The sequence below is a fragment of the Phragmites australis genome, chromosome 5, assembly GCF_958298935.1.
Source record: "Phragmites australis chromosome 5, lpPhrAust1.1, whole genome shotgun sequence".
NCBI classification, from domain to species: Eukaryota; Viridiplantae; Streptophyta; class Magnoliopsida; order Poales; family Poaceae; genus Phragmites; species Phragmites australis.
In genome coordinates, this window is record NC_084925.1 from 12,788,856 (window position 1) to 12,802,556 (window position 13,701).

Sequence of the window (13,701 nt, forward strand, 5' to 3'; positions counted from 1 at the left end):
TATTAAATTTTAAATCAGACATGTAATTTTAATATATATATATATATATATATATATATATATATATATATATATAATTCGACTGTCCACCCGTGCGATCGTTCTGGAGCCGGACCAGGATTGTTCGCCATCGACGATAAATAGAGGCTGCCGGTTGGTGAACAGGGTGCCCAGAACAGTAGATCGGTTTGAGATAGACCGAGAGAGAACCATCTATTTTGTAGAAAGAAAAATAAATAAAAATTAGTGTTTCACGAGAAAACTTTTGGAATGCTTGGAGACTTGTAACCTATTCATACAATAAAGTGTAAATTTTGTAAGTTTCTCTCCGTGTTTTTTTGCGTTCGTCGTTTTGCGGTGATTTTTTATGGATCCTTTGATCATTGTGATTTGTATTAGTTTCATCTATCCAAAATCATCATAAGACACCAAGGTAACTCCTCGGACTGGCTCCAAAACCCCTTTATGGGCTGACCGTAAAGGTTTTTTCAGTTGTGGGTTTGCCTTCAAATTTGTGCATTTCTATGCCCTCATATTTATACCAAATTTACTCTTTGACCCATAATGTTATGAACACAAATCTATATCAATTTGCTTTTCAAAATACACTTGTGTTCTCTAAATTTGTATTGCATGCCTCTGGAACTGCAAACATGTTTTGCTTTTGAGAATTTGCGATACAATGTTTCCTTCCAAATTTGCATGTATTTTCCTTTAAACCTTTAATGAGGACCAATTTGCTTTTAATGTGTTCTAATTTGCTCACTAAATTATTTGAATTTGCATTTACATCAATGATGATTTGCTTATCATATTGCATATTGGACTTTTCAAGTCTCCCTGAAAGAATGGTTGCAACCCAGATCGGTTGGTTTGTGAGCGAAAGAGCTGATGTGCGCTTGCCCCTTGTGGTCTTACTCACTTCACGAACGTGGAAGCGCGAGTCAAAAATGGAAAGATGGACATGTAGAGTTTTGTCGGTTAGCCATAATAGGGGTGTGCGGGCTAGAAAACTAATGGATGCACCATCGGAATTTAGACGTGTCCGTTTTTTTTTCTATGCCCGTGATTGATTATGACCAAGAATTGGTAACGCATAATGTCCCAATGATTGGGATATGACCAAGAATTGGGCACAATCTAAACATGGCAAGCGCTTACTAGAGTGGGGCAAAATCGGCTATTTTGGAATGGTCCATTTTATCAACATGTTTTTATCTCTTTTTAAAAGGGTGTTTGTCACTTATAGGAATGAGTGATTGCATAGGTTTTTTGTCATGGTGAAAGATGACAATTATATGAAAAGCGAGGGAGTAAGAGGCATTTGGACTAGGAGTGGGGTCCGCCAAGTAGACTCTGGACTTGGACGTGGACCAGCTGTGTCAGTGGCGACACTCGTTTCCGAAGGGGGAAGAAGACAACGAATTTCCTACGGCCTCCCCGCGAGCGAGGTTCCCCTCCGAGATGGCGGCGGCCGACGATGTGTGGTGCCGTGAGACGGTGCCGCGAGTGATGGAGCTGGTGAGCCCGCGGCTGCCGCAGCGGGACGCCTGCGCGCTGCTCGCTGTCAGCCCCTGGTGCTACCGCGTCCTCGTCGCCAACCCCAAGCTCTGGGAGGTGCGCATTGTTTTCAGCTCCTGTGCATCCCGTTCCTGGCTTGCCGCTGCGGATTGTTGCTCTGAACTTTTAGCCCCTCGTTCCGGGCGATAGCTAATGGGACCAAATTTTGTTTTATTTCTATTTTCATTCTTGGGTTGACGCAATTAGGGGATTGTGCTTTTTTTCACCGCCTTGCGTTCTAATTTGTCTGATTGATGTATAATATGAGCATAATTGCTCCCTTTTGTCGGACAATTATGCTTGTAGGTATTTTTCTTTGATGCTATGCGTATGGGTTCTTGATATTGGCCTCTAATTTGTGGGACTAATTTGTTTTTGATCAGGAAATGATGTTATTGTGTTTTGATTCAGTCAGTTTTGTTACCTTTCTCCATATTCGTGCACTTGTTCCCTAAAAGAAGACATATCAAGGAGACCTCTTCATGATTTGTTTGACCGCCTGGAGCCAAAATTCAACTTACATCTTCGCCCAAAAAAAAAAATCAACTTACAGGACCCTTACTAACCACTAACCAGGTTCAGTACTTTTCAATAACAAGTAGTTGCTACTCGCTAGTCATCGAACTGGTTTGATGCATTGCTATGGCCACACGTAATTACTGTCATGCCTGCTGGCTAATATTGATTATGTTCTTTCTATGCATCTAGACGTGTCCTATGTTCTGTTTGGGTCCCTTAGCTTAATGCTTATTTTTGTTGATAATATTAATGCTTTGAGTATATTATCAATATATACCCACCTTGTTAAATGTAGGTACTTGATCTGCGTGAGATGAAGAATCCCGGCGACCGACTTATTTCAGCGCTGTCACTGGTAATTATAATCGTCTTTTTTTTGGCAGAAATCATAATCCTACTTTTTTTTTGGTCTTCTGAACGGTAGTTCATGCTACTTTAACAGTCATACCATGTATCTTTATTTGGTGCAGAAGTCAGCACCAAGTTTTGTTGTACAGACATTATGCTCTCATATATTTGTCCTGTTTGATTAGCTCTGATGATACGCTGTTCTATTCTTATTTAGGTAAGGTATCGCCATCTCAAAGTACTAAACCTTGAGTTTGCGCAAGATATTGAAGACCGACATTTTATTCATCTAAAAGAAATGGTAAGATTTGCTCTTATTTTTGTCCTTTAGGTAACCTTTTTTTTTACATAATTCTGCAGCTTTAACTGTTCATCATGCAATGATTTACAGAGTGGTATCTCACTGGAAGATTTAGAATTCCTGAACCTAAACGCATGTCAGAAAATCTCTGATAAAGGAATTGAAGCTGTTACCAGTCTTTGTCCTAATCTTCGAGGCCTTTCTATCTATTGGATTGTTGGGTATGTCTTTTGCTGATTTTTGCGTTGGTGTACATAACTTGTGTTTCTAATTGTTGGACATTTTTCTGGCTCAGACTGTCAGACTCAAGCATTGGGCACATCACGAAGAATTGCAAGCAGATACTGGACCTGAACTTGAGTGGTTGTAAGGTAATATTATTATCACATGCATTTTTCACTTTATTATATTTCCTTCTTCCACTGTTTTATTATTTTAATAATGAAGCTGGCAGTTGTGGAGATACTGAGTAAGAAATTGATTTTAAATGCACGAAAACATCATTTGCAATCTCCATATCCTAAGAACACTGTATGATAGTTGCCTTCTCTTGTTTAATACTCAATACTATAGACGTTCCATTTGAGACATCTACATACTATATATGTAATTTTTTAAAATTGTTTTATCTTTAAAACATATGAAATAGGAATTTATTTTTACTTGGTTCAGGAGGATATGCAAATTATATTCCTTTTTTATGGTGTGTTATTATTTCGAACTATACAATCTGTCTTGGACCAGTAAGCGCTTATTGTGCTGAAAAAGAATCCTGGTACAGAGCAATAAAGAATACAATTTGTTTGTTATGCACAGGCTTGCATGATTAACTAACTAATTGCAGCTAAGAATAGAATACCATAGCATTGATGCTCTCATATTCATTTAGACAGAACATGGTTATAATGAAACATTAGTTATATATTTCATTCTGTAACTTACATGTCAATCTCTCATTCCAATTTTCATGTCATTTTGCTCCATCAACTGCATATATTTCACTTATTCTTATATCTGTTATGATAGCACAATGAGTCATTATAAGGTTTGTCTTTGCAAATGCAGAATATCTCAGATAAAGGTATGCGGCTAATTGCTAATAATTATCAAGGACTAAAGAAGTTGAACATAACCAGGTACGGTTAGATTTTCGGAATACATCCGTTACTAAATGAATCATTCTTAACATATTCTAAGTGTTTACCCATCTTTTATTCGCATAAATTTGGTGGGTTTGGGTAGAAACAAAAATTGACACCTAAATATCCTGTGATAAAATTTTTAGGTGTGTTAAGTTGACAGACGATGGGTTTCAAGAAGTGCTTCGGAAATGTTCTTCTCTTGAGAGCTTGAACCTTTATGCCCTTTCGAGGTAATATTGAAAAAACAAATATAATAGCAGACTGTCTAGCAGTGAGATAGAGTATCTAATAGCTTACCCCACATCATGCAGTTTTACCGACAAGGTTTACAAGGAGATTGGATCTTTAGCTAATCTTACATTTCTAGACTTATGTGGTTCCCAGGTAATTGTTTTCATATTTGCTTTGAACTATGAAGCCATTTTGTTATAATTTGCTAATATGGTTTTTCCAGAATCTAACCGATGATGGTCTTGCTTGTATATCAAGATGTGGAGGTTTGACATATCTCAATTTGACTTGGTAAATCTAGAGCAAACTTTTCTTTTCCTGTCAGTCAAATGAAATTATGTTGATCTGCAATCACTACCTGACAGGTGTATATGTGTTACTGATGTTGGGGTCGTAGCTATTGCTCAGGGTTGCCGGTCGCTTGAACTGCTAAGGTAACGTGGTAGTATTGTCCTAAAGATAGTGCATTCATTGTGTCTTATTCGTATATGGGTGCTCTGTTTTGTATTTATGCAGTTTATTTGGAATAGTTGGGGTAACTGATGCCTGCCTGGAGGCTTTGTCAAAATCTTGCTCGCACAGTCTCACAACTCTTGATGTAAATGGCTGTATTGGTATTAAGGTGAGGGCTTGAGATCGATCTCTAACACTTTTGGTTTGCAAACATGGATTTGCTACGCCTGTGCATAAGCTACTCCCTCCATGTGTGTGTTTGCTTTAGTAACTTCCGCGGATTCCTTGCAATTTTGTTAATCAACGGATGCATCTTTTAAGTTTGTTTCAGACATTCAATCAAAGGCCCCTTCTTCCCACAATCCCATTCCATGTTTCTGGTTGTAGTTTTAATTCTGATGTTCTTTTTTTTTTTTTGTCATTTCGGTGATTTGATTGTTTATCAGAGGAGGAGCCGGGATGACCTGATTAAGCTGTTCCCGCTGTTGAGTTGCTTCAAAGTGCACAGCTAGCGAGGGCTCAAGAGTTTCTATCCGCACTTTGGCATTGAAAGTGTCACCGAAGGGTCTTGCTCACGAGTCATGCTAAACTTCTTTCTGAACAAAGTTATGTCTGTAATGATCCCATATGTAACACACTATCTTCCATTACTGCCTTATTTGGACAAATAATTGAAGCCAATCATCAGTCATCAGAGTTGCGAGTTGCGTGCTTTATTTAGTGAAGGATAGCTCTTGATAGATGATTATGCAAAGCATGCTTATGTTGGAAAATAACACCGGCCAGTAACAAGGGTGAAAGAAAGAATCAACGTTCCCTTCCAGAAATGCAAAACTACTTGTAGAAATTCCAACACTGAAGAAACAATCACTTACGTCGAGGCCAATAAGATACAAGTTGCTTGCAGTTGCGGGGAAACCCACTGAAGAAAAAATCATAAATATCCCACGAAAATTATACCTTTAGCATTTATATGACCACATCATTGGAGTCATTGGTGGTATTAATGAGTGTTAATTTGTTCCAATGGGTTGGATCTGTCATCTCATCTATTTGTCCACAACGCAGTAGGTGATGTACTGCAGTTGCAGAGTGACCTGCGATCAGGTAAACTCTACCAGCAACGTGCGACCTCATTGATCAAGCATAGTGGAGAAGCCATGAACGCCCTGTCGCAGAGCTCCTTCCGAAACTCAAGGATGCGCGAACCTTCTGGGTGAGATCAGACGAAGCAAAGTTAACTTGAAATACTAGGACGACTTATATTTAGGAAATAGTCGAACAGTGTTTGGCTGATTGAGTGTTCTAACCCACCAATTAGTGCCAAACCAATCTGCTCCATCTTGACAGGCTCCTCAGCAAGCAAGTCAATCTGCTCCAGCTGATCGAGCCAGTCTCCGCTGACAGCCCAAACAAATCACAGATGATCCTTTACCAATCGTGCCACGCCGTCTTAGCAATAGCTTTTCTACCGATCGAGATGTTGTGGATGTGCGGACGACGGGAAGGCTGGGAGCACCTCACATCACTAAACCTCAACTCTTACTTCCCTTCGCGTATGTCTCTGTCTGTTGCTTATTTTTTATTCGATTTCTGTCAGTTGTTTATTTATTTGACATGTCTTTGAGACAGAACAAGCTGGTTGAATTTTCGCATAGTTTTTTTTTTTTTACATTTTTAACTTTGTTTTCCATTTCGGTATAAAAGCTTTTCTCAAAGTAAAATCTCTATCTTAACAATCACTGACATGTTTAAACTTCATTCGCCGTGTTATTATCCTCTCTCTTACCTTGGCGACGAACTATCAAATTAAACTAGGCTTTTTCTCTAGGAAACAATATGTGAAGAAAATAATTGCTGCTGCAGCTGGCTTGTCGTATCTATACCTTCAGCATTAATCTGACCAGACGATATAATTCTCTAATGCTCCATATGTCCACTATTTGTCCAGGAGTCATTAGTGGCACCAATGAGTTTGGTAATTTGTTCCAGTTGGTTAGATCTACTGCCTTATATCTGCTCTCCCAATGGAACGGAACGCAGGAGCAACAAATTCAAGAAGATGGTGTACTTAGAGTACGGACTTGGTGCCTTGGCCGGCCGGCACAGTCTGGCCTCCCTCGGGCCATGCCACGATGGCATGAGGAGCCATTTGTGCCGTGCCAAGCTGGCATGAGTCGCCTCCAGCTAGGCCCGGGCACGGCACGACGAGCCTCATCGTGCCGGGCTGGCACGGGCAGTGTAGGGGGACAGGAGAGCGTATGAGATGATGAAATCGAGGGTGTCTATAGCGGTGACACGAGCTCGTCCTGTATAGCTCATGCAGGTAGCACTTCGCTGGTGGTGACCATGGTAGCGTAGTCGGTAGCAGCAATGGTGGCTTGGTGGTGAGGGGCTCGCGGTGAGGACCATGCTGGCAACGGGTCAACCTTGATTTGCTGCGCGCACATGCATGCATGGTTGGAGTAGAGGCTCACCATGGCGCATCTGGAAGTGGAGAGGCTTGGGATGGGCTAGTCGACAGAGAAGCTCACGGCGATGGCAATGGAGACTAGCGGCTTAGGAAGTTCAAAATCTGGCCCTGTCCACGGTGGATTTACATGGAGGAGAGGTCAAAGAGGTGTGCAAGATACAGAAGGAGTCGCGTCTGCGAGGAATCAACTAGGGCTCACCGGAGGAGGATGAATCGGTGGTCGCGGCTGTACTTGGTGCTTCAGCTAGAGTTTGGAGACAACTGTACGCGAATGGTTGATTCGGTCTGGAACAAGATGGATTTACACGCGAAACTTAGGGGAAATCTCCGCACGACATCCCACAACACAAGTTGAGGCTTGGCTAGGGTGGATCTAGGCTCGGGGGTGTCGGATTCGTGCATGGGTGGTGCTGCAATGGTGGTGTGCTGCTCTTTCGTGCGGGTGAGAGAGAGAGAGAGAGAGAGAGAGAGCTGCGACAGGGAAAGAGGAAGAAACCCAACAGGCCATGGCTACCGTGCCTTGGGCCATTTTCGTGCCGGGCCGGCCCAGGCATGACCCATTTTTTGTGCTGGGCTGGACTGCCCATCGTGCCTCATATCAAGGCCCGGTCGACCCATGAATCATGTTAGGCCAGTCCAACCTGGCTGTGCTCACGCCGTGCTTGGGTTGGGCCGTGTCGTATTGTGCTTGGGTCAGCCCAAAAAAATACGGTCCAAATCCTAGCTCTAGATGTACTGCAGTTGCAAAGTGACCTTCAATGCCACATTCCAAAGCTTTCATTGACTATGGGATACAGAAGAATCGACAGGTAATGTCCGCCCCTCATTCTCCTCTGCTTTCAATCAGATGTAAGATTTGCTACAATTTGATTGGATTCACTTGGATTGTCGCTCATGAGTTCAAAAATACAATGCATGTTTTCTACTAGGGTTTGGTTAAGCGGACAATCCATCAGAGGACGACATGGAGAAGAGGTGGCAATACCAGGTGCTATTTGACTCAAGCTGCTTAACTTCGTCTTCGGCTGATGGCCTCAACATGGTCTTTTACAGGATGTACATGCTCGTCGAGTGGGTGAGGATCTCTGGGCTACATGCTCATTGTCAACTACCTGATGTTCGTTGTGGTGATTGTGCCAACTTTCTCGACAGGCTCCCCAAAGCATGATGAGAGGATTACATATGCATGACACTTTTTATTTGTTGAAGTCTAATGATTTGATGTTATTGTTTGTTTTATCCCTTCATACATATGATTCAGAATGAGATGGCAGAGGGAGATTTAGGATTGGGATTAGTGTCGCCTAAACTGGAACCATGAACTTGTTGTCTGAAGTTCTGCATCTAATTAATGTGTTTATTTCTACTACTAAGATTTATTTGACATCGAATTATCTCTGTTCCTACATGATCATTTATGTTATAAATGGCGTTAGCACTATCATATAATCATATTTGTGCTTGGGCCGGCCCAAAAAAAACATGGCCCAAGTCCTAGCTCTAGATGTACTGTAGTTGCAAAGTGACCTTCAATGCCACCTTCCAAAGCTTTCGTTGACTTCTTTTGCAGTATCATTTAAGGCAGCTTCAATAAAGTGGCTGATATCTATACTACTTAAGAAGTCTCTAATTAGTCCCACGCCTCTGTGAATCCTGCATCCCCATGAATCCCACGTCCACCTCCCCCCTCACCATTTCATCCCATGATTCATCCCCCTCACCTTTTTCATCATACGGTCCTCATCATTCCGAATCCACGCCTCCTCCCCTCGTCCCCGCGTAACCGCATCGTTGCCATCCTACCCCCACACAACTGCACTCCACGCACACCTTCTACCCCTGCTCTGATTCCCCACCCCTACCCCCTCCTGCTGCTCCTCTCCAAGCACCCCAAAATCCCCTTGCCACTGCCTAGACAAGGCCGCCATCTCTCAGTCCCTCCGTCCCCCATGGCCTCATGGCGGCGCACCGCTACAATCCCTGACCCTTCACGTGGCTTCTCTCCAACCTCCCCCCAAATTGACCAAGATCGACAGCAAGCAATGGCACGCCATGACATCCAACGGTGACTCAGTCCAAACCTGGTGGAGATAGACTCTGTCACGTGCCTCAGTGGCCGACACACCTCCATCACACCCTCGTTGTCTAGGAGTGACAGTCGCACAACCCTCCACAAGTGGCCTCCTGCCGTTGGTAACCCGAGGTTCGATGCCACCCTCCCCTACTATTGCCTCTGCTTCTCTTTAGAAGTCATCGCGTTGGAGGTAGGCTAGCGTCGCGATAGGGTGCGGTGCATGTGATAGTGTGCTGACGAACTTGTGGAGCTGTAGGGTGAGGCAGTTGTAGGTACGCTTCTGCCACAGCGAGCCCATGCGGTTGTTGTGCCTCAGCACTAAACTCCGCACCCTGCGCAACGATAGGCACGTTGAGGCCGCGAGCCCCAACAGCCCTACCCCCACTATGATAGCGAGGACAAGACTGGTGCCAATGGGATACGGAAGAATCAACAAGTAATGCCTGCTCCTCATTCTCCTCTGCTTCCGATCAGACGTAAGATTTGCTACAATTTGATTGGATTCATTTGAGTTGTCGCTCAGGAGTTCAAAAATACAATGAATGTTTTCTGCTAGGGTTTGGTTAAGCGGACAATCCATCAGAGGACAACACGGAGGAGAGATGGCAATACCGGGTGCTATTCGACTGCCTGCTCATGCTGCTTAACTTTCTCTTCAGCCGATGGCCTCAACATGGTCGTCTACAGGATGTGCATGCTCATCGAGCGGGTGAGGATCTCTGGGGTACATGCCCGTTTTCAACCACTTGATGATCATTGTGGTGATTGTGCCAACTTTCTCGACAAGCTCCCCAAAGCATGGTGAGAGGATTACATATGGATGCCACTTTTTATTTGTTAAAGTCTGATGATTTGATGTTATTGTTGGTTTTATCCCTTCATACATATGATTCAGAATGAGGTGGCAGGGGAGATTTAGGATTGGGATTAGAGTCGCCCAAACTGGAACCATGAACTTGTTGTCTGAAGTTTTGCATCTAATTAATGTGTTTATTTCTACTACTAAGATTTATTTGACATCAAATTATGTCTGTTCCTACATGATCATTTACATTATAAATGGCGTTAGTGATATCGTATAATCATATTTGTTTGGCCTCATTCAACTACTATGATATTATTTGAGGCATTGCAACAGAGTATGGGGGTTCACTTCGACGAGGCAAGTTATTTTTCTGGTTCAGCCATTTGTATTTTTCTTTACTATTGACCTCAGTGAGCAAATGGATTGTGTTTTAATGATTCTAGGATTGAGAGGCAGTAGTTAAACTTTAGTTATGTTGACAGATATTCAAGGTTATCACATCTTGAATGGTAATGATGATTTAATCCAGCCAAATGTGATATTGGAGTCTAACAAAATTGAGGTCAGTACTAATGCTAACAATGTAACAAATCGTTTTAAGTTCAGTACTTCTTTTTTCTTTCTTTCTTTGGAACAGAGACAATTCAAACCTCAATTTTCTTTCAAGCAAAATAACACAGTTCAACCATAAGGCAATCAGATGTCGCAGTAGGTTATCAAATCTAGGGTGAGATACATCAACAAGTTTGTTATGTGGTCATGCCATGTGATATCAATAGTTTGTTATCTAGTTCCATGTTCTATTATGCATTATACTTAGAGACATATCAATGTTCCCTTTTTATCGTATGGTCCTTGAATTTGTACTATATAATAATGTTTCTCATAACAACAAGTTTGTTATGTGGTCATGCCATGTGATATCAATAGTTTGTTATCTAGTTCCATGTTCTCTTATGCATTATACTTAGAGACGTATCAATGTTCCCTTTTTATCGTATGGTCCTTGAATTTGCACTATATAATAATGTTTCTCGTAACACATGTAGCTATTTTTTAGCTATGTGTTTGATCATATAAATTTTTTGTCTATATATATATATATATATGGGTGGTTATAAAACTTAAGGGAGTAAATAAGATTTGCTATCCACCTTGGCCTCTTCTTTTCTTTTGTTGCACGAATTTGGGACATGATTACTGATCTAATATTTGTCTAGTGCAGTAGTGGTGCTTGTCTAGTCATACAAGAAAACCTAGAAAACTAATACTACGTCATATTGATGTAGTGCATTGAGATGGTTGAGTTATCGATGCCTTTTTGTCCATGGATCATGAGGTGTATTTGGCTATAAGGGTATAGTTTATTTTGAGATCCATTGCAACACACGTGTATTTGGCTATATGGGTATGCATTGCTTCTTGATCCTAATAGGAAATATATTTTACACCATGTCCTAATTCACGATGGCTTACTTTCTTATCAAGTTATTGAATATGTAGTTTTTCGTTTACTTTGTCTTCCTATATATTGAGGTTTTTCAGCTTGTAACTTAAAAATGGCTTATTTGAAGATAACAACATATAGCTTGATGCCATCATTAGTGGAGTTTACCTTTTAACAATATATTGTAGTAACCTAAATAGTATATCTTCATGTTTGTGTCTATTGTTTTTGCCGATTTAAGAGTTATGTTATTCACTCAATTTCTTAAGTCATTGGTTAGTCAAACTATCACTTTGCATTGGTAGCGGTGCAAAAACCTCAAAAAGCAATATATTGGACTTGGATTGACAAGCAATTCAAGTCAAACTCTAACCTCAAGAAGTCAAGTGTCCACCCCAATTAAACTCCAGTACAGAGTTACTACACTCATGTTTAAATACTCTATGAAAATTCATGCAAGCAATCAAACACACCCTTGATCTCCTGTGTCCAAAAGCAAACTGAGCAGATACAGTAACTCTGAAAAAAAAGAGTATTTGGTTGTCTGCATGGGCGGATGCAATGACCCTGTAACTGCAGATGCAATGACCATGAGGATGTTTAGTTGGTTACATGAGCGGATGCCATGACCCTGCACCTGAGACTAACAAGTGAGTCCGTTGCAACATTGTAGCAGATGCAATACATCCAGTGAGTCAGTATATAGAGAGAAGCTTGATTCAGACGTATCTATCAGGTCAAGCTCTAATCATATAATTGCATCCACGGATGCAAGGAGAACAGTGCATGGAGACAACCAAACGATCTTCTCCACGGGAATATATGCACGGGTAGAGCTAGGATGCCCCTGATGTAGGCAAACAAACACAACCCAAGTAGTTCAATTGAGGTGTGATTGGTTATCCACATGTACTATTATCTGCATGAACTGTATATGCAGGCTGAAGGGTAGCAGACTAAGCAGAGTCATATTGGTTGAAAAGAAGAATGTTTAGTTGGTTGTATCTGTTTGGATAGACTGAGCTGAGTTTCTGTTTGGTTTACTGAATCTAAGGTCGTATAAGCGGATATAAGAGCTGAAATTCTAATTGGTTGCTCGTATGAATGTGATTTTGTGACACTGACAAGTGAGCTTGCCTGCATGAGCGAATGTGGCAGTATGTATCCATCGAGCCAAACTACAGAGGAAAGCTTAAATCGATCTTTTCTCCTAGACCAGACTACAGATATATATTTACATCTACTAGATCAGACTAGAACAATATATATAAATAACTAAATACACTTCCTCCTGGTAGCCAATCACCCTCTTATTACATCAGCAAGCAACCAAGTTAGTACTACTCTCGATAATAATGAAGCAACAATAGCAAGTGTTTCCGTTTTGCCAATAGTTGTAATTGGGGGCATTGTAAAGACTATTTTGGTTATGCAACTAGGAACATGTGAAATCTCACTTTGACCTGATAATTTGGACTTGTGTGTCTTAGATGACAACAACTAAAGAGGCCATACAATCATCTTCTGGAAGAGAAGCAACAGCTGATCATTTGGATTCTCTTGATCAACATGCTCTTGCGGATAACGTGAACCAAAAAAGATTCCTTCGTATCCTTAATGACACGTGGGATGATGCATAGAAAGAAAATGGACAGTGCTGAAAGAGGTTCTGTGCACCTTTTACAAATGTACGCCAGGGAAGTACGATGCTGATCACCATTAGATTTTTTTTTTCTGAACCGGGTAGGAGATCTGGCCATTTGTATTGAGAAGAAAAAAAAGGTTACAGGCCCGATTACAAAGAGCGAAACCCGCAGACCGCCTCGCACGAAGCACGAAGACCGGACACCACTAGATCTCGATCATATTGCCTTCATTTTCATTATAAAAAATAGATACGGTGACAGATAATAATCTTTATGGATGATAGGTTCTGTATCTATCACTCCGAATACGTCATTAATGAGTCGTTATAGGTGATGAGTACAGATCCTCACCAATATAGTTATAGATGACGGATCACAACTTGACCTGTCACTGATAAATATTATAGGTGATGGATCGTAACGGTAATCTGTTACTTATAGCTAAGTATAAATGACGAGCCATACAGTCACTTATGACTCATGAATAATTTTTCATTTTTTAGATACGAAAAAATTAAAAAGTATATGTTTTTCATCCGAGAGCCACCTAATACATGGTCCATCGTATATGCCTAATCTACATCGTTTTCAAACATATTTCAGTCTTTGCATTTCGTGGGATTCGAACCCACGTCCAGGATCTCACGCGCGACTCCCTTATCACCTCAGCTATCACGTTGTCGAAGGTCATAGGTGAGTGAT

General features: G+C 41.3%; 1 protein-coding gene across 1 annotated transcript; it reads left to right on the forward strand.

Moving 5' to 3' along the window:
- Positions 1 to 1,383: 1,383 nt before the first annotated feature.
- On the forward strand, positions 1,384 to 5,248 carry LOC133918795 (F-box protein At3g58530). Its single transcript, XM_062362867.1, has 12 exons — positions 1,384 to 1,617; positions 2,375 to 2,434; positions 2,645 to 2,728; positions 2,819 to 2,949; positions 3,024 to 3,099; positions 3,794 to 3,864; positions 4,014 to 4,100; positions 4,182 to 4,254; positions 4,325 to 4,392; positions 4,467 to 4,535; positions 4,618 to 4,723; positions 5,001 to 5,248. Exons 1-12 carry the CDS (start codon positions 1,465 to 1,467, stop codon positions 5,064 to 5,066), a joined length of 1,044 nt encoding a protein of 347 aa, XP_062218851.1. The 5' UTR covers positions 1,384 to 1,464; the 3' UTR covers positions 5,067 to 5,248.
- Positions 5,249 to 13,701: the final 8,453 nt, after the last annotated feature.

What these genes read in the sequence shown, in the direction of transcription:
- LOC133918795 (XM_062362867.1), top strand. Translation starts at nt 1,465, where the DNA reads ATGGCGGCGGCCGACGATGTGTGGTGCCGTGAGACGGTGCCGCGAGTG. An exon ending in TCTATCTATTGGATTGTTGG is followed by an intron (nt 2,950 to 3,023) that starts GTATGTCTTTTG and finishes TTTCTGGCTCAG; the next exon opens with ACTGTCAGACTCAAGCATTG. An exon ending in ACATATCTCAATTTGACTTG is followed by an intron (nt 4,393 to 4,466) that starts GTAAATCTAGAG and finishes ACTACCTGACAG; the next exon opens with GTGTATATGTGTTACTGATG.